Source organism: Cynoglossus semilaevis, chromosome 4 (assembly GCF_000523025.1).
Source record: "Cynoglossus semilaevis isolate Cse_v1.0 chromosome 4, Cse_v1.0, whole genome shotgun sequence".
Classification (NCBI taxonomy): domain Eukaryota; kingdom Metazoa; phylum Chordata; class Actinopteri; order Pleuronectiformes; family Cynoglossidae; genus Cynoglossus; species Cynoglossus semilaevis.
In genome coordinates this window covers 15726160-15747000 of record NC_024310.1, presented here as the reverse complement: position 1 = coordinate 15747000, position 20841 = coordinate 15726160, and the positions used below count along the sequence as shown (strand labels likewise).

At 43.1% G+C, this 20841-nt stretch overlaps 1 protein-coding gene across 3 annotated transcripts; it reads right to left on the bottom strand.

The window, feature by feature from the left end:
* Nucleotides 1–934: 934 nt before the first annotated feature.
* On the bottom strand, nt 935–19687 carry LOC103378399 (fibroblast growth factor 12). 3 transcript variants are annotated; one of them, XM_008309595.3, is made up of 5 exons: nt 19201–19687; nt 5931–6041; nt 5558–5661; nt 2870–3068; nt 935–1331 (listed from the first exon to the last, which is right to left on the bottom strand). In XM_008309595.3, the coding sequence occupies exons 1-5, from the start codon at nt 19226–19228 to the stop codon at nt 1177–1179; spliced, it is 597 nt and encodes a 198-aa protein (XP_008307817.1). In that variant the 5' UTR covers nt 19229–19687; the 3' UTR covers nt 935–1176. The 3 variants fall into 3 exon arrangements, with proteins under 3 accessions (XP_008307817.1, XP_024910589.1, XP_008307815.1); XM_025054821.1 differs by lacking the exon at nt 19201–19687 and adding an exon at nt 12056–12328; XM_008309593.3 differs by lacking the exon at nt 19201–19687 and adding an exon at nt 7312–7553.
* Between the last annotated feature and the right edge of the window lie 1154 nt (nt 19688–20841).

Here is a 20841-nt window from a genome sequence, read left to right as displayed (position 1 = left end):
AGGAAGTGAAAACAAGAAACTATTGCACATCTCAATAATAATCACTCACAGCTACGTAAACTGAAGAGAGTAAACCTAACTGTTTCACACATGGACAGTGTGTAGCTGACCGACATATAGTCCTGGTGATTTATACTAATGTGACATTTTATATTTTTATATTTCTATCAGCTTCAAACTCACACATTTTTAGACATAAGAAGAAGAACAGAAAGTAATAGGCAGAGGTTCAAGTTGGAAGGAAAAGAAAGGGATTTGAAACTATAATGGTAACTCACATAATAGGATTAAAAAGTGGTTCCAAACTGGACCTGAATAATAAACCTGAAAATAAGGGCAAAATTAAAGCTAACTCTGTAAACCTGTGAAGACCTCCTCAGAGTCACCTGCAAGGACTGAAATTAAATAAGAACTTGAACGATGTGGAAAACAATGTGATCAAGGTGTGTAGAGGTCAGGTATCTACACCTAGAGGGCGCTGTGCGAGACCCCAGCCAAAAGTCCTTCGGTTTAGTTTCCTATTACAGCCTTTTCTTTCCTCACGTTCACAAAACTCATTCTCGACTTCATAAAGAACACAAATAAAAAAAGCAACATGGCGAATCAGCACAGAAGAAGGAAACCCAAACTCTCCTCTGTGATTGGACAGAAGTGCAAATGTTGTTCCGATGACAGGAAGTGAACCCTTGTACATGGCTTAAAGCTTGGGATTTGGGAGCGTGGTTATCTTCTGTGGTCAGCTGACACAGATGATGATGATGATGATGATGATGATGATGATGATGATGATAGTGATGACGAAGAGTGGGACGATAAAGAGTAGATGTGCTAGCCTCCCGCGCGGGAGGTTTTTTTTTGCATAAAATGTAAATCATCATCATCACTGTCTTATATTTTTTAAATAAGCTCCTCCCCCTCCCATTCACCCAGTTAGATTTAAAATACTTCACCATGAGCGAGAAGACCCCCCTCCCTTCATGTTTTAGCTTTTTTTTTCTATATTTCTTTTTTTTTTTTCTTCAATGCTGCTGCAGCTGTTGTTGTCGTTGTGGTTGCGTTGCAGGAGTTGGTGTGGTTGTTGCTGCTGCTGACCAGAGTGTGTTAAAATGGGAGTTTGCCTCCTTCTCCTCCTCCTCCTCCTCTTTCCCGTCCTTCCATCCAATGGGGCGCTGCAGGCTATGACCCATCCTGCTCTGTGGAGTCCTCTGGCTGCTGCTCCTCCTCCTGCTCCAGGGCTCGTGCCCGCTCCTCACTGTTCATCGTTGGGCTCCTTGATGACTTCAGCAGCTTCTCTTCAAGCTCGTGCAGCGACGGCTCCTTATACATGCAGACTGTGGAGGAGAAGAGGAGAAAAGGAGAACCACATCAGGACCAGCAGAGAGTTAGTAAAACGGACAGAAGTGTATCATTTCATTCATTGATCCTGTGTGAACTCAACAGACTTTGTTATTGGTTCTTCACAATCACTTCAAATATTTAGATTTATCAAAACAAGCTTTCAGCTTCTTTCTCACAAACTCAGTTGATCTCCTAGAATTCTTCATCGATCCCCAGCTATAAATGCCCCACAGCACTCTACTGCCACCTGTCTGTTTCACTGTGAGAGCAGTGTTCCTTGGGTTAAATGCCTCTCCCTTCCTTCTACATGTGGCCTAAAGTCTCACCTTGTGGCCATGCAAACAAACCACTGAAAACTGCATTCTTTAAAATAAAACTGAAGAAAAGGCTGAAATCTTTGGTTAAAACCTTTGGTTTGTTTTTCCGTTCATTAAAATCGTAACTGTAAAAAAATCACCATCATATTACAGTACCACTGTTGTTACTGCAGTAGGGCAGATATTGTGTAACAGTATATATACTGTATTGTATATTAGTGCCCTCTGATCTCCAGTAGGGGTGTGTATTGACAAGATTCTGGCCATACGATGCGTATCGCGACACAGGGGCAACGGTACGATATATTGGGATATAGTGTGATACTACAGGCAGGTTGATATATATGTGGTTTTTTACCTGTAGGAATTCTGTCAGCACAGTAAACACACAGTGCTGTTCCATGCTTAACATCAGGTGACTAAAGTTGGAACATTTGGAGGAAAAAAAGCAAAGTAAAATGAACTAACGCCATGAATATTTGCATGTTGCTGGTTGATAAAAAAGAGTATCAATACGATATTGTGAGATGAAATATCGCGATTTCAGTGTATCGATATTTCCTTAACCCCTAATCTACAGCATCTACAGCTTAACAAGTCATTCTGCAGCAGCTTTATTTTTTTACAAGTGTCACATCTTTACAGCTGCTTTACCAAGGCAGCTCCAGACTGGAGTGTCCTTCTGTGTGAAGCTACACTAAAATAGTAGACTGGTGAGAGCGTGGAGAAGTCTAAGGTGAAGGACGAGTTACTGAGAGCAAGAGGAGAGGGTGAAGAGAGGCAGAGGAGGTGGTATTTTTAAATGAAGGTGGGGGAGAGAGGAGGAAGGAGGGAAAGACAGAGCAGCAGAAAACAGAGCTGGAGCTTCATGTTTCCTCCATCTGTGATATTGGAGCTTCAGCTCGTCCTCACACTGAAACGAGGACGACCTTCTCCTGAGTGCCTAACAGTCCACGCCCTGTCTACCTGTCCACCTGTCCCCTTTATGCTTCTGTCCTCTACAAGACACAGACCAATCCCTGTCCTCTTTAATGGACAGCTGAGACAGAGCTCGATGTCTGACTGACGACGACCGGACCTTTGTTTCAGCTGCTTCTGATGAATTTGATCATTTTGAACAATGTTGTTATAATAAAGATGATAATTAATATATCAATAAAACAATAATCAGAACAATAAAGCTGTGAGTGTGTGTGTGTGTGTGTGTGTCACACCTTCGATGGGTCTGGGGACAAAGTGTGAGCAGGGTTTGGTTTTCTTCACGCGGTTCCCCTTCATGATGACTCCGTCCTTGTTGAGACCCAGGAACCAGGCTCGGCCTGACTCATGTTGTCGGTACAACGTTGAAGAGTAGATGACGTAGTAGTTTTCAAAGACGGACTCTTTAAACTTACACTCTGCTGTGAACACGTCCTGGAAAAACACACACACACACACACAGTATTATTGAGTGTTAAGTTCNNNTGACAGTTTGAAGCAGTGACAGACTTTTTACTTTGACAAAGGTTTTTTTGTTCATGGAAAGTGAACTGAGGAACTGTTGTGGATGTGTAAACTGCATAAAAAATTCAAGCCTGAGCAAAGTTTTGTTGAGATTTCAAATCCTCTCATCTACTTGTAGGAGTTAGCAAACAGATAAAGACATCAGCAGCTCACTCTGCCCTGATCTCTGATCTGTCTGTCTGTCTCTTATGAACGTGTCTTAAACAGTTCTGCTCTGGGACATTCATTTGTCCTGAGTCACTCATCACGACCCAGTTTTTGAACCACTCAACCTTATTTAACAAAAATAGTGCAGGGACAGACGAGGATTTTATCTTATGATTGAAAGATAAACTGTTCATGAATATATGATTTTTTTGTTGTCGAGTTCTAGTGCTGTCATTTGTTATTTGTTTTTTAGGATTTATAGATTTTTTTTACAAGTTGAAAATGAGCAAACCACTTTTATTTTTTCAAGATTCTTTTGCTGATTTGGAACAAATTTTAGCATGTGAAAACAAATCACCTTTGCCCTGGTTTTACCTTTTGGCCTGAACGGTTACTGTAAAAGTGCCTCCTGTCTGAAAGCCTTAAGTCTCCAGGCTGATTTCTCAAAAAAAAAACAGAGTCTATTTCTGTTCACTGAGGAAATAAGTTTAGACCTGAAAGTCCCAGTTTAGCCTGGTAAATCCCTCCAGGTATAACAGGTGTGTGTTCGTGTGTGTGTGTGTAAAGACAGGTGGTCCAGGAGGAGCAGTCTATTAGAGCAGAACAAACACATATTGGATGCTCTTTGAACCTACTACTTTCTTTACTTTACTCTTGTTAAAATAACAATCTGCTCTGTTCCACTACTGTACTCTGAACCACTAAAGCCTCAGTACAGGGGCAGTGGGGACTTAGTGGCGGACTTGGGTCCCGAAGGTTTCAGGTTTGAGTCCACCAGCTGCCAAGTTCCCACTGAGGTGCTCTGACACTGGCTCCGTCCCCACTCACTGCTCCCACTGTTCACTTTGGTGATGGGTTAAAAGCAGAGGTCACATTTGGCCAAATGCAGTGTTGACGAATGCACTGACAATGGCATTAATTGGAGAGTTAGTCAAACAGTGTGTCTGTCTGTGTCTAATCCAACCTGACTCTGAGAGGCAGCATCAGTGAAGTGATCACAGCTGAAGGAAACAGGAGCAGGTGAGACTGTAGTAATGCAGCTTACAGTACACACACACCTGCTGGTACAGTCTGAAGAGGAAGCGTGGCTGAACATGCTAGCAGGGTTAATGTGGAATAGTCTAGATTGTCTTATAAAATCATGATGTACATTACTAAAGCGCTACATGCTAAATGGCAATAAACACAAAACACGATACTAATTAGGGGTCCACAATAATTATCGGACAGATAGCTATCAGCCCCGATATCAGGAAATGATGAAGTCATTCCAATAACGCCGATATCATAACAAGTTGCCCCATAATATATTTATATATTTCCCCAGCACTGCAGTGTGGGTCGTTTTTTTAATCTGCCGACTGACTCACTGTGAAGTGAGTGCTGTGTTTAAGTGGCATCGCAGACCCAGATGATAACTTTGTCCGCAGAAATCAGAGTGAATCACTGTTTCCATGAGAGGTGTGACATAGAGAGATTTTACTGAGATTATAGTAGCGTTAAAAAAAGGAGCCACGACAACATGACATTTGGTGTTTCTCTACAAATGAAGACAAGTGAAATCCTGAGTGTTCACTCAGGATTTCACCTGTCATCATCTCTAATCATCTACCCATCTCTGTGCTCATCACTGAATCACTGTTTTTTTAATGTCTGATGAAAGCAGCAGACATGAATAATGGATGACAGAGCAGAGAAGCAGCTGCTCTTCACGTCTGTCCTTTCTGCTACTATTCATTAATATTTGTTTAACTGTTAACTCCTTCTCCTTTTTATTATAGGACTGGGCCCAAAACAGATCTGTGAGAAGCTGAAGGACAGGAGGAACCTGAATGTGGAACCACTCATTCATTATTCCCAAGTAGTGGCATCAATCACTACTTCCTCCTCCTTCTTCCTGTTCTCTAAGGTCGGGTTTCCTGGTTTCCTGGGACAAGGAAACATTGGAAACATGATCCTTCAAGTCCGTCTGCCGTGGTGTCCCCCCGCAGCAGGTGAAAAGTGGTGAGTCTCCTGTGGTGTGTGTGCAGGAGGATCCTGATCAGATGTTATTTGAGTGGTGGGTCACCACTGACAACACTAATGCATCAACAGTCGACTGGATCGGAGGCAGAAAAATCACGTGTTTTTTTACCTGGCAATGTTGGACACAAGAGGTTTTTATACCTTTTGAGTTCAAGTCTTATCGGAGTAACAGAGAATGTTGAGTGTGTTTGGAGAACGAGGGAGGGGCGAGAGGCACAAAGTCTTACTGATGTGTAGAGGAATCCCTCAGCATTCATGGCAACGTAGAGTCCGGCCTTCACACCCTGCATCGCCACCACCCTTAGACCCACAGGGATCAGGTTGAACAGAGCTGGAGGGCAAGAGACAAAAGGAAACATTGAGAGAGAGGGAGAGAGAGAGAGACAAAGAATATTGTTTTCTCTCGTTTCTTTTTCTTTGTCAAGTTTTTCAGGAGAGGTTAAGACTGCAGAAAGACAGGACCTAGTAAATGAATACACCTGCCTAACAGTTTTAAACAGGCTTTTATATTGTTGTTGTTTTTAGTCAAACCAAATGAAGCACTTTGGTTTGTTCACTCTGTTGTGAATGAACACGTGAAGGTCTGGAGCTGAGACTCACTGTTGTCACTGTTTTCATCCTTGTTTCCACCGATGGTTCCATCAGGCTGCATCTGCAGGAAGAAGCCCTGCTCACTGAAGAGACGCGTGACGATGCCTTTCAGCTGCGGCTCTGCAGCAGCTCTGCAGCATGCACGCACACACACACACACACACACACACACACAGAGTCAGTTCACGATCCATCACCACTCTAAAGTCACATTTATTATTCAGGTTAAGGATTTTAACTTGTGTTCCTGCAGCATCTCTTCACAGGACACAGTACTTTAGAGACTCTTCCTCCAGGTCACTCCAGTACTGATGCTCCACAACTGAACGGTACATATGACGGAGAAGTCAAAAGTCAGGAATTAGACTTTCAAGGGGAAACATTCCCTCAGTAATGAGGCGTACAAGTACAGTATAAAGGTACACGACTGTACACAGGAGGATCTTCAATCAAAGTCAGTGAAGTAGATATTAAAGTAAAACCTTTGTGCAGTATCACATGGTCCGCTATGGAGTCCAAGAACAGATTGCTGTGTAGACATTTTGAATTTATAGCAAAGGTTCCCAACCTTTGGAACCTGGACCACTACTGGATCATGGATCCTTTAGAGCTGGTCCAGAGAGAAAATACAGAAGACTGTATACACAATACAGAGTACACACGCTACAAATAAGACATATATTTTTACTTTACTGTGGTCATCAGATGTTTTATTTTGGAAAGAATTTCTCCATGCAGTAAAGACTCTTCACATGTGTCCAGAGGGAGTGCTCCTTTAGACACAGGTAAAGAGGTTTTACTGCATACTTTGCAGCACCTGAGCCACATAAAACCGGTCTGTGTTGCGGAGACATTGACTTCTGGTTGACATGACTACGTCAGTATAACAATGACCACCTCCCCCAATAACATACATTATGATGAGACCCCCAGGAGCTCCTATCAACTGTTCCAGAGGAACGACACCAAACCACTGGTTCAGACCTGTGGACGGTGTGTGAGTTAAATTAAGAAGCAGGAGGTGGGAGCTGGTACAGAACACAGCAACACAGTGGACAAAAATATCAAAATTCATGGGGGAAGCTTTGAAAAACAACAGCCTGGCATTTCTGGACTGTGCAGTTCACAGTGACAGGACAGGAGCACAGAGGAGTGAAAGCCAGCCTACACACACACACACACACACACACACACAGCAGTGTTTTCTTCCTCATTTACACCATCAAATATTCAACAACCCTCTTACTCCTGTTTTTTTTTTCTCAAACAGAACCTGGTTGACCCAGAGACAGCAGCACAGAGGACACAGCAGAGCCTGGAGTCTACCACTGACTAACAACAACCTCAGTAACTGACACATCACTGTCACCTCTTCATCATGTGAACAAACCTGGTTTTCGGCGAACAGGTTTTTTTTTCTTGCCGCTGCAAAATCGCACTTTACTGAAGACGCTGAAGATGTGTCTCTCACACAGAGACCTGGGGTCTTTGCTGGGACTGGAACGTCTTTTGTTGGAAGCGACTTTGTCGTTGTTCTGCTCGCGGGCCTGACGTTTCTGTCGGATCAGGGAGCTGGCGATGGCCGCCGCCATCTCCCTGAGAGGACGTCAAAGGTTCAGTCCCAAACAGGAGACATGGTGGAATTCAGTTCATGTCCAAGTCCAACTGGAACCTTTTGAGGGTCAGGTAAGGTTTTCATGATGTAAGTGTAGAAATGTGATCCAACTGAGTCACAACACAGGAGACGGTTGTAGGAGCACAGCCCCACTCAGAACCTGACCACTGCAGCTCTTTTTTTTTTACATTGAAAAATGAAAATAAAAAGAAGCAATGTCTTCAAAAGCTAACGTCCTCTGCTATGTTTGTGGACATCACTTCTGAATCTTAGGACAACGAAAGATTAGAGTTTGTTCAGATGAGTCAAAGACACACGAGAGTTCACCTTCAGCTGGTTTCCTCATGGTCCAAAGATGTGGAGAGGTTTCACACTCTACTATAAAAATAAATAAATAAATGTCCACATGTCCATGAGAAAAAAACAAGTCAGAGTGAATGTGAATTTGTGAAGTTAATACCTGGTTAAATGAACAATGTCAGGAAGTATCAAAAACTGCTGTCAGAAAAAAAGAGTCCAGGCTCCTACAGGAGAACCAACAGATGGAAGAAGAACAGCTGCAGGTCCATGATGATCCTGATTAGAAAATGTGATGCTGCCACGTCTGCACACATCACAACTTTAAGAAGAAGAAGAATGAAAAAAACGAGGCGAAGCGTGACAGAGCCAGCAGAGATGAGAGAACTGCTCTACTTAACTCCTCTCTGAGCCTCCTCCTCCTCCTCCTCGTTCTCCTCATTCCCACAGCCTGGGAGCTGCTGAATGTGACGAGGAGCTCACACAGAATCAGAATGGTGTGTGTGCGTGTGTCTATGTGTGTATCTGTGGTTTTCAGAGACAGACAGAGAAAGAGAGAGAGAGAGAGAGAGAGAGAGAGAGAGAGAGTATGAGACCAGGAGAGAGAACTAGAGGGTGAGAGGGAATGACAGAAAAACAGGAGGTGGAGGTGTAGGAGAAGATCCTATAAATACGCAGCCACATGTTTCATGATGCACCCACATCAGTCGCTGTGTAAACCTGGAACACTGGAAACCATCACTGCTTACAGTCTGAGTACAGGACATGAGAAATCTTTGAGATTTTAATGATGATGTCATAGGTGACAGCTGACACAAGAGAGGAAGAGTCCTGAACCTGAATCTTCCTCTTTCTTCTCAGAGTCCAGGTTTAAAAATATCACCAGTTACTGTTGTGTACAAATCAGTAACAGTTGAGTGACCATCACCTCTGATCAGTGTGTCACTTCCTGCAGGTCTCAGCTCCATTGGTGCTGATTGGTTAAAAACTGTTGATCCTGTCCTCGTCTTCTTCTTCTCTGTTCTGCTCATCTTCTCAGGTTTTAGCCACCGTGGAACATCTGACTCTTCTTCTCGCTTGCTCTACTGTTGTATGGTCTTCAACCAACAGTTCCTCATTTTCCTCCTGTGTTACGTTGGTCACAAACACCAGCTGTGATTGGTGTTTCATCTAGGCTCCACCCCCTCTGGTATGGCAGCTATTTCTCTGAACTGTATATTTGTTTTGGTCAGATGTTCTTCCTGACACTAGCCTCCTCAATGAGGATGACCTGCGGGAGACACAGAGTACGCCCCCCAGTGGCTTGATTTACACCTGTTTCCTATTCACACATGTCAGAAAACTAAGTTTCCCACAGTGCCATTGTCAGACACCATATAGTGTGTGTGTGTGTGTTGTGCGGTGGGGGGTGAATTTGTACAGGTCAGCAGGGGTCACAGGGTCACCTACAATACTGTTTCACAACATTAAAAACAAATTTAATACCCACAACCAAAAACCAAGGAGGCTTTTTGACACAGACATACTTGAAGGGTGTTAAGTCTCTTCCCCAATCATACAGTAGTCATCATATCAAGTACATCTGCTGCGTGAAGTTCTGTGACATACAGTAGCAGACACTCTTACCATTGTAGCTGTGCCCACATGAACAGTGTCTCTTGTTGACTTTGGGGATTGGGTGTGAAAACATTTCTATCCACAAGGGGGGGCATGACAGAAAATAATTGGGAACCACTGCACTACACAAAGTATACTCAATATTCAGTTGCTGTATAACCAACAAAACACAGAGCATAAATAATAATGTATCTATGACACAGTTTTTTGAGGCAGATTTAAAGAATCTGAAAATATAAATAGGGACAGAGCCTTGGACTGGTTCTCTGGTAGAAACAGAACTGGTTTGGTTTCATATGTGACGTTGAACCACATCAACATTACATGGTCACTGATTCATTCAGCCTCTCCACAAAGACACTGGTGCATCACTGCATCACAGTTTAAACCTGAAATAAAAGAAGAAACTGAAGAGTGGGAGGATGAGAAGGATCAAAACCAAAACAAAGACTGTGAGAGTGTGTGTGTTTATGTCAGTGTGTGAAGGTTACACACACGCATAATGAATTTGGAAAGACGTCACTCTGTAGGAGAGGAGAGGAGGGGAGAGGAGAGGAGAGCTGTCTCCATATGTGACCTGAGGCACTGTTCACGATGAAACTTTACCCTCGACCCAAAACTGCTGTGATTGGCTCTAGCTCCTCCCCCAACCTTGAATATGTTTAATTGGTGAAGATAAATGAATTAATTGATAAAAATCAACAATGATTTCCATTGTATATTAATGAAAATTATTTTTATAATTATTATCAAAGTTTAAACATTGTTGTTGTTATTTTTTATTATATGAACCTTACTGTTTAAATTACTTTTTTTTTCTTATTCAATACATTATGACCACAAAGTTGTTTTCACTCTTTCTGTAACTGGGTTCGATTGAGTTCTGCCAATCATCAGCAGTCACTAAACTCTGTAACCGAACACAAGGGAAACACCACCACCTACTGGACACTGGGATAACTTCAACAATCAAAAGTGTTTCATACTGCGGTAATACTGCTGCTTATGACTCCGAGTAAAAGTCAAAATATATAAAATAACGTGACAATTACTTATATTTACCAAATAAAAATTAACTTTCTCTAAATTTAATATCCCAATCTCCGAGTGTCTGTACATGAAGGTAAGTGTAAACACTGTGTATTTACGTGTTTGTCTTAAATGTTTGATGATGGAGAGCTTATTCAGCTCTTTCTATTTATTCTCATGCCAAATTCATGATTCAGGGAAACAAGAAAAAGCTAAGGGGCGACACACAGATAGACGCACGCACACTTTCACATACACAAGCACACTCCATGTCTCTGATTGGTAGATTAATGGAATACTGGAAAGTTTCGAGTTACGATCAGAAGAGGGCGACAAAGACACGTAGAAGCAGTATAACTCAGCAGGACTTCCTCAGGTTGTCTTTTTAAAAGGAAGTATCTGATTAGATACACACTAATAAAACACATCTGAGGGAGATGATGCTCACACTTAAAAAAAAAAGCATATTATAGACCACATGTGTCAAACTCAGGCCTGGTGAACAAATCTGGCTCGCAGTGTAATTGTATTTGGCCCGTGAGATCATATCAAATGTGTACTAGGGTTGGCCCACCAGTGTATAGCGGGGTTTTTTTGTTGTTGGTCCGTGAAAAAAGATTTACATAAAAAAGGAACTCAAAAGGCTACAGATAAAGAGACATGATAAGAAATAAATACCACTGATGTGTATTTCAAATTCAATTTCTCATGTGTTTATAGTACTAAGCTTTGGTTGTTCCAGATTCCATGTTTACGCAAAACTAAAGTTTGTTTCCAAATGAAACAATTTCAACACTACAGATCTGGAGAGAAGGGAAAACGTGAACAATTCCTGTCAATTTATTGGCCCACGACGTGGTCCCAGTTTTTAATTTTGGCCCACTGTGAGTTTGACACCCCTGGATTAGACTCAAAGAAACTATCAGTGCTATTCTTCAGCTGTGCAAACATAGAGTAAAACATTACTGTATGTAAACTGAATAACATAATACACACTACATACACACACACATTTGAGTTTCTGTCTCATTGATCTGAAACTGTTGTCACTCCTTGAAACTGGAAACAACAACAACAACAGACCTAATGGGTTTTTATTTGAATATGAAGCTGCAGATTTTGTGTGTGTGTGTGTGTGTAAATCAGGCTGTGTCGTCAACCCTCAGGTTTATTTAAAACCGTTAAGAGGCTCAGGTCACAGATGGTGTTGAGTTCTTCTCTCTTCCTCCATAATTACAGCAGACTTTCATTTTTTAGAGGAAGATAAATGACGTGTTGTGGTGAAAAATCTTTTGGCTCATCGTTTCTGTCCAAACATAAAAACATAAGCTAGAGCTCCTTCCTCTGTTTTTGTCTCCTGTGTTAAAACGTGATGAGTCAACCCACTGAACACCGACTTATTCTGGGCTGATGAAGACACTCACACTGTCCTCAACGCATCAGTTCAATTATTTCTGAACAGATCTGTCAGAGAAACCTGAGCTCTGATCAACGCTGTCCCTGAAGACTACACTGATCATCACTTATTGATCTGTTATTTGTTGAACCCAGGTGATTGGTCATGTGACAGACTCACCCCGGTGACAGCTCTCCCTGTCCACACTGTCCCTCTCCTGGATCACGTCGTCTTCTTTACTGACCCGGGACAGCAGGCGACGGACAATACTGCAGTAACGGGTCATGCTGCGTCTCAGGAAGTGAGCTCAGAGTGGGGTCGAGTGTGAAGACGCTCATGAGATCGGCGTGACGTGACCTCACAGCTGCTGCTCCACTGACACAGTGAATGATGAAGTCCTGTTTGTCTGTCCTCACCACAACTGTCAGACTGCAGTGCCTCAGACCACAGCAGGGAGCAGCCAGGGTCACAGACTGACCACAGATCAGTGAAGGTGCAGTGAGACAGTTAGACTGAAGAGCAGTGAGACACATGAGTGTCTGTTTCTGACACCTGACAGAATATTTATATTCAAAGTCAAACCATCAGATTCATGACTGGGCAGATCATTGTGATTAATCAAATTGTGATTAAGGAGGGTCACCTGTATCCTTATCATGTTAAGAGGTCAGAGGTCAGAGTTTGATGTCTTCACTTGTCTTTCAACTTGAAACCAGTCTGTTAAACTGAACCCTGGAGCCATGATGGACTCCACAGAGTTATTAGATCAAATCATTTATACAGTTAGATTTTGGATTTATATTTCAAACAGTTAAAAGTGTGAGATCAGGTCCAAACTCTGGTCCAGTATGAGGACAAGCACTAAATTTAGTGTCTGAGTCTGCAGCTCTGGGACCCATCGGTCCACTGTGGAGAACCAGTGCCACCTGCTTCTACCTTTGCACAACATCACAAAGATTCTTTTAAAAAAATACAACTGATGAGAAGATGATCAGACTGGTTTTCATATTTTCTTCCCTGAAACTTTGGAGTTGAGTCATTGGGAGTCACTCAAAGTCTGGTCTTTCAGCAGGACTGAAAGTGTGCACCTCGGAGACACTGGGCGAAGGGGTGGAATCTGCTGGGGTTTTAGGTCTGGGTGTAAATGTGACCCCGGAGTAATAAGAGGCGAGTTATTCTCAGAGTGTGAAAAGAACTGAGCACCAGTATTTATATCAAGGGGGCAAGATAGAAAGAGGGCAAGAGGGAGAGGCAGGAGCTGAGACTCAGGTTATTTTCTCCTCCGCACTCAGCTGACCAATCACTGTGCAGAGGAGCTGTCATGTCAGGAAAGGTGAGGGAGAAGACCTTTAGTCTCACTTTAATGGTGCATATAAGAAGCTCCGAAAGGTGATGTCATTAGAAGAGGATGAACTTCAGGTTTAAGGTTGTTATCAGTTTAACAAGGTCTAAAAACTAAAACCCAGACCAGCTCCTGGACTCAGCTCCTGGACTCAGCCTCACTGGACAGAAGTCACAAAACATTTACTCTTTCATTTGTTTGCGTTGGATTCTTTTCATCAGCAGTCACTCCTGACTCTCTGACTGTGCAGGCTTTCTACAGACTTGAGTTTGAATCAGATTGTGTGTGGGACGGAGGACCAGCGGGACCGAGCTAATGCCTCCATAATTTCCAGCAGGCAGCTCAAAGCTCAGAGTCAGCTCTAACATTTGTTGCTACTTCCGCCAACATCACTCAGGAAAAACATAAAGTATTCATTAGTATTCAGTATCAATCTTTAAGATCAAAGTTTGTTCCACAGCTTTTAGAAGCGCAGCCGATGTTAAATGGCTTTTAAAGAACGATGACGTCACACACATGCATGCACTTACACACTCGTGGTTATAATATAAAGATCAATACCTGAGAGCACTCCATTCACTCACACACACACACACACGCACACAGGCGAGCACTTCACACAGCCTCTTACCCTAACCTTAATTATTGTTGATGTATGGCTAATCTTCATTTGTACCCTAATCCTAACTCCTAAATCCTGAACCTCAAAATATTCTCTCACTCAGTGGAGAACTGAAAAATATCACCTTAGTGTCCCGACAACAATGGTATTGTCATCCTGAGAGTATCTAAAAAGATATCTTCAAAAATAAAATACATATTTGATGAGAAATATTGCTTCCTACTTATACTTAAGTTAGTGAAGATATGTAGAAATATCCTTTTATGAATTATGTTCACATATCGTGTTGTCCAATGTTTTCCAGGTCAGTGCACAAACTGTGCAAAAATATAAAACAAATTGAAACATCAATCAAAAATAACCACAATGCAGTACCCTCACTGACCTCTAGAGGTGGAAAAACTGTGTTGATGACCTCTATCACAAGGTATTTTTTTACAACTTGTACACATATATTCTGGCAACCACAATATTTCCTAAACACAGAGATACAGATACCGTATTGTAGTACACAGTATTACTCTGATTACTCTGAAGACAAAACAATACAGCAGGACGGTTCTGTTCTGACCAACAGACATCCACACATGGACACACAGACCAGTCTGGGCTCTGACCTCACGTGTCTGACGCACGTACAGTACCAGGTAGAACCAGAACAGAACTTTCACTCTTCAAGAAGGAAGACAGCCTTTGATGAAGCCGGTGCTGATGGGAGTTTTAATGCTGCTCTGCTGCTGCATCACACTAAATTATATCTGTGTATCTGTGAGTGTGTGTGTGTGTGTGTGTGTGTTTAAGAACCTCATAAATAACCGAAAGCTGCCGATCCTCTCTTTCTCTTTCTCTTTCTCTCCCTCTCTCCTCTCTCTGCATGACGATACATTTTAAGGTTACACTCGCTCACTCTCCCCTTTGTGCGGCTGTCTTTCGCCCCTTCACTCTGTCTCCATGACGATGCGCTTAAAAGGACCGCCTCGCCCTGTCTGTCCACACAGAGGCATTACAGCCATTTGGACCTCATCATCCATCACCACTTCCATTAGCTACATGCTAATACTGGAAATTGATTGTGTGAAATCATCATAATAGCCATGCTAACACTGCATGAAGGTTCAGTTACCTGCTGCCTTATCTACTTGGTGAACTCAACAAACACACGACCTCCATGTTGAACTCCATGACTCTTTGCAGTGACAGGAACCACGGAGGTCAAACAACCAAAAATTTGCCTTAATCCAAACAAAAGAGAGCCAATGGATAAGAAGGGGTGTGGCCACTAGGTGCTGTATATTCACACGTTCAGACAATGGGATTGTTCTGGTACTAAAAGTAGACATGTTCTGTAAAATGGACTTGCTCAGGGTTGTCTCTGCAGTGTCTGTCCCCTCCTCAGTAGATGTTCTATGATATGACAAAATGTCTAAATGTGTCTCAAAACAAGCCGTTCAGGTTTGTCACAGAACAAAGTGAGTGACTGACCTCATTATACTACAGTACTGTACCTGTCATGTGGTCCTGTTAGACTCTGCAGGTTAACAGGCGGTCACTTCTGTCTCACTGCTGAACTGTTGCCCCCAGTGGTTTGATTGAGACAGTATTTGAAGCTGTGTTTTACCTGTTCATCAGTATCTTATATGATCATGATCCCTGTGCTCTCTACGTCAGTTTGGGTTCTGAGGCCTGAAAACCTGAGATGATATCTTCATCATCATGTGACCAGGGTGGACAAGGCCAGAAATGAGCAGTTCAAAGCAACAGCTAAGGTGCAGCAGTCATGAGCTGAGGAGAGAAGGTGGAGATGATGGACAGAGGATGATGAAGATGGAGCTGCTGGAGGAAGAATTGAACCTCTTCACAATGAATCCATCTGATCATCTAACCATGACAGTCATGTCCACTAACAACAGGTCTGTGAGTCTGAACAAGACTCTCAGATATGGTTTAGATCTACTCTACTCTTAATCATGCAGTATAAGTACATGGACTGAAAACCCCTTACAATGTAACTCCACACACAAACGCACACGCACACACCCAGGCTCCTCCTCTCATGTGCTGGAACATAAACAGAAGGGGATGCTGAGCTCAGCATGAACAGGCTGGTTTGTGTGTGTGTGTGTGTGTGTGTGCGTGGGACATAATTAACCAAGTGAACGTCTGTTTTTAGTCCCTCTTCAGCAGAACAATCCTCAGCACAGAAGTCCACACATTCACCAGTTCAGATCAGTAGTTCCATTGTTGATGACTGTTACCGGTGCTTTTACAAGGTACTATGTGGTACTAAGATAAGAATACTAGTACAAGTACCAAATAAAATACTACAATAGGTACTAGAATAAGAATAAGATACTACTGTAGGTACTAGGATCAGATACTGAACCATGACCAGAGACCGATGAGTGTGAGCAGTCTGGCCTTCACAGAAGCCTCCACACTGACTGTGACACAGTCCACCAACCCTGATGTGAACACAGCTGCAGTCAGCGCTGACTCTGCTCTGACTGTACTCTACACCAACAACAAATCTAAAACACAGAGGCTGAGTGGGTAGTTTGTTCAGCTCTGTTCAAGTCATGGATGTGGAAGTCAAATTTCTGGGGGATGTGGTCCAGAAGAATGTCACAGTTCTCTTTACTGAAACAGTTCCTACAAAGCAGAATGGGTAATAATAATAATAATAATAATAATAATAATAATAATAATAATAATAATAATAATAATAATAATAATAAAGTTTAGCTTCTCAAACTACTGGTATATCCATTTGTACAATCAACAAATTAAAAAGATGAAAACATTTAGGCATATAACATCATGCTGCTGACAACTATTGATATATAGTTTATATGCAGTTTACACTACACCATAACTATTATTGTTGTTGTTGTTGTTATATGATATTCAGTCATTGATCAGTACTGGACATACTCAGGTACTGTTTGGGTGCCTTGTTACTGATACGTACAAACAAACAGACATGGATAAGAAATACACACTACTTGTAGTAAGTGTAGGTGTGTGTGTGTGTGTGTGTGTGTGTGTGTGTGTGTGTGTGTGTGTGTGTCAGGTTACACTTTTCTGGACAGCAGGTCACTTCTGTCCTGATTCCTGAGGATCTGATCCCAACATCAATAAAATACGGTGTAAGTGTAAACAATTGCAACCACACACTGACACACACACGTAGATAAATGTACACACAGACAGTCAGACTATCAGATGACGGTGGAGTCTTCCAAATGTCTTTTGTTCTTGTTTTAAAGACAATTTAAAATGAGTTAGTTTATGTTTGGTGACTAAATCACAAGCTAACTGTTAAAATAACCAACAACCATCAATAACACCGAGGCTGTGGTTGGATGTACATGATTCTACTGCAGTGGTCGGAGTGTGTTCACTGATGAAGACTCTGCTGTTCACACGCCACAGTGTGGACATTCACACCAACATCACTCTGTACAGTGATCACCTCTATCTTTCCAACAGTAACACAACAGCGCCACCGTCTGCCAGGATGACAGACAATTAAAACAACTAAAAAACTAAATGAATTAACTTCAGCCTCTCCCAGACAACAGGGCTGAAAATATTGTACACATTTTAACAAAAAGACGAACTGTTGACTCTCACTGCGTCTGACTTTGACTGTAACCTGCACTGCCACATTCTAATGTCACGTTTTCTTGTCTTCAGGGTAGGGTGTGCATGCTGGGAGGTTGAAGAAGCCATAAACCATACTCTCACCTCATTCACCAGAATGGCTCTGACCTGGGATTGAGATTAACAAGATGAACTCCTGCAGAGGTTAGAGGTCAACCTTCAACACCTCACTGTGCCTGAAATATATCCTGTTTGTATTTTGTATCACCACAACCTCCTCCCAGCATAAACTGTCTCTGAAGACACCAACCCTGCAGTCCAACAGGCCACCAACCACATGTTGGACACTGCTTCAGGACTAAACCTCAGAATCTGTCACCGGTGAAGATCCACAAAACACAAGGACAAGACTGGTCCAAAACCAGCACATCAACACAGCAGACCACAGGGGTTAAAGGTAAAGGTATGTTCTGATCCAGGTGTGTTGTGGGGCTTCATTTGGACACAGAGGACACTCAGATGTTGTCGTCAGTCAGAACTGATAGTTCTGTCTTTGAGATCTTTGAGGCCGAGATGACGAAGCAGACCAAAGTTCTCCAGAACTCAAACCAGCAGCATCTCTGAGATTCAGGACAGACTGAGGACAACTGTGACTGACAGAACTACAGACTGTGTTGGTCAGTCTTCAGGACACACCCAGGAACAAAACCACTCTGTCATATCTGTCCATCTCTGTCCATCACAGACCTGGTCTGTCTCACTGACAGTTTTGAGTGTCTCTCTAATGCCCGTCTCTTTGTCCTCCTGTGTCAACCATTCTGTTGTCCTCCTTGCTGCCCTACTGTCTCTCAAAAGGGTGTCCTTATCTAAACTCCTCATCATTTGTCCCCAGGTCAGACATCACCTGTTGTTGCTCCTATCTCCTGTCTCTGTATCCTACAGTTTGTCCATTCTACAACAATGTCCAGTTCTGATACCTGTTACTATGAGTCAGGCATTCTGTCTTTCTTTGTCTAAATGTCCATCTCCTCACACTATTGTCCAGCTTTTGCCTCCCTCTCCTCACTCAACTAACCATCGCTCCTGTCACTGCAGTCCTGTCTTTCTGTCTTCCCCTTGCAGTCATTCTGTCCCATTTGCCCAGCAGTATCTATCTAGTCTTCTGTCTGTCTCAGTGTATCTGGTCTTCACTTCTGTCAAACTTTTATGTCCCTCTTGATCCACAGTTCCTGTCCGCAGACTGTCCCTCTGGACCTTGGGCGTGTGTCCTCTGGTCTCTGACCAACCTCCTATTTCTCCCCTCGTCCCTGCTCTTTTCAGGTCTTTTCTGTCTCACCATCTTGTTTCCTGTTGACATTCCTAACCTGTCACACCTGCAGCATTCTGTCCATCTGTCTCACCCCCTTGTCTCAGTGCATATCTTCGTCTCATTTGTCCACCTGTGTGTGTTTTGCTGCATAAGGCTGGTCTCAGCATTTCAGTCATATGGCTACACACGCACACTGCATCCCATCCCATAATAATAACCACACCTAAAAGCTCCAGTGCAGCTGCGTCCAGGATGTGATCAGCAGCAGCAGGATACCGCAGTACACTTCTACCCAACATGCAACACTCCTCCCTCCCTGCGTCCCATCAGCCTCTCTCCACATCTCCCCTTTTCCTCCCTACAACTTCATTCCATTCATTTTCTTAACATCGGGAAACTTACATCCATTTCCCCATCACCATCATCCACCCTTACCCTCTGTCACTCACCTGCTGGTGCCTTCTCTTTGCCCTCCATCTCCCGGTTCGGTTCGGTTCTCCTCGGGTCGGTGAGGTGGTCTTGTCTGGCCCCCCTCCCGTCACAAATGCGCTCGCCTCCTTTCCTTCGCTTCCTTCAGTCCTTTCCTCTTCTTCTTCCTGAATCAGCACCGGTCAGAAAGCGTTTCCTCGGCGGGACTGTGGTCGGAGAGCAGACGCTGATGGAGCGACACCCGCGGGGGGAGGAGAGGGAGGAATATGGGAGGTACCGGGAGTGAAGGACCCGGTAAAAAGACAGAGACACTATGACGTGTGTTCACTGAAGTCCACTGCCTCAAGTCTACTTCTTCTTGTGCCTCCTCCTCCTCTCTTCTTCTTCGTCTTATTTTTTCTGGTGTGGACGTTGACGCTCGTTTGATTCACCTGTGCTGCTTCTCTCTCTCTCTCGCTCTCTCTCTCCCTCTCTTCCTAGCTTTCTCTCTTCGGTTGATGCAGCTGGGGCAGGACAGAATGCTGACGTCACTAGCGGAGGAGTATTTAAGGTGACACGACGTTAGTTGATCATATTAAATTATAATAATTTAATCTTGAATACTTAAAAAACATTTGAATCAGTTTTAGATGACAGTCAAGTTACACAATTCTCTTTTTTAAACTACTCAGCAAAATAAACACATTAAAGTCAAATAATGACGAACGTTTCTGTCAAAATGAAAAATAAAACTTGACTGAATAATGTTATGATGGGACTGTGTTCTTACCACGGCTCTGGACCAGCATTTCTAGACACTATAGGTTTTCACCAAGACTGAGACACTGACCACATGATGCAGTACTGTAGTAGTAAATACTTGGGTGTCATTTTCTTCTACTTTCGGCTGCTTCTTTCAGGGGTGGCCCAAGCAGATCATCTTCCTCTGCCTCACCTCACCATCTCCGTGTCTTCTTTTCTCTCTTGCAGCTCCATCTCTATCTCTCATTAGTCCAATCTCAGATTTCCCCTTCATCCATTTTCAAACTCTCTCATCTTCACCCTTTTACCTTTTCTGCTACATTTCTCAACCTCAACTGTCCCTCCGATCAGTTCTTGTCCATACTGGTCAGTACCAGGAAAATATATGGTGACACATATCTAATCGCTCTGCCAAATTTGAATGTTTCTGAGTGTGTGTGCGCATGTATAAGGCATTTGTTGACAAATAGTTTCCCGTTGGCTAAGAGACAGTTCTGATGATGGTGGGCAGAACTGAGAGGGAGCAGGTGGTGGACAAGTGCTGAGACAACAGGAAGCAGGACAGAGGACACAGGGAGGCGAAAGGGTAAGACAGGAGTAACAGTAGGAATAGTAAAGAGACACCATAATGAGAGGAAATGAGACAAAGACAAGGGTGAAGGAATGAGACACAGAGGGAGGTGGACATGGGGGTGTAAGAAATGACTGTGAAGAAAGCATGTGGAGACAAGGTGCTGAGACAACAGGACACAGAGCACACAGAGCCTCCATTAGGGAGGGAGTGTGGAAGCAAGAGCAGAGTCAAGGGTATATGCAGAAGACACTGAAACAGACAGGAGACAGGACAGAGAGAAAGAAAGGAGCGACTGCACAGAGAAGATTTTGTTTGTGAGCGGAATGAGAAGTGGAGACCTGGTATT

What these genes read in the sequence shown, in the direction of transcription:
- LOC103378399 (XM_008309593.3), bottom strand. Translation starts at nt 7,513, where the DNA reads ATGGCGGCGGCCATCGCCAGCTCCCTGATCCGACAGAAACGTCAGGCC. An exon ending in ACCTGTTCGCCGAAAACCAG is followed by an intron (nt 6,042 to 7,311) that starts GTTTGTTCACAT and finishes GAGCTGCTGCAG; the next exon opens with AGCCGCAGCTGAAAGGCATC. An exon ending in GGATGAAAACAGTGACAACA is followed by an intron (nt 5,662 to 5,930) that starts GTGAGTCTCAGC and finishes CTTGCCCTCCAG; the next exon opens with CTCTGTTCAACCTGATCCCT.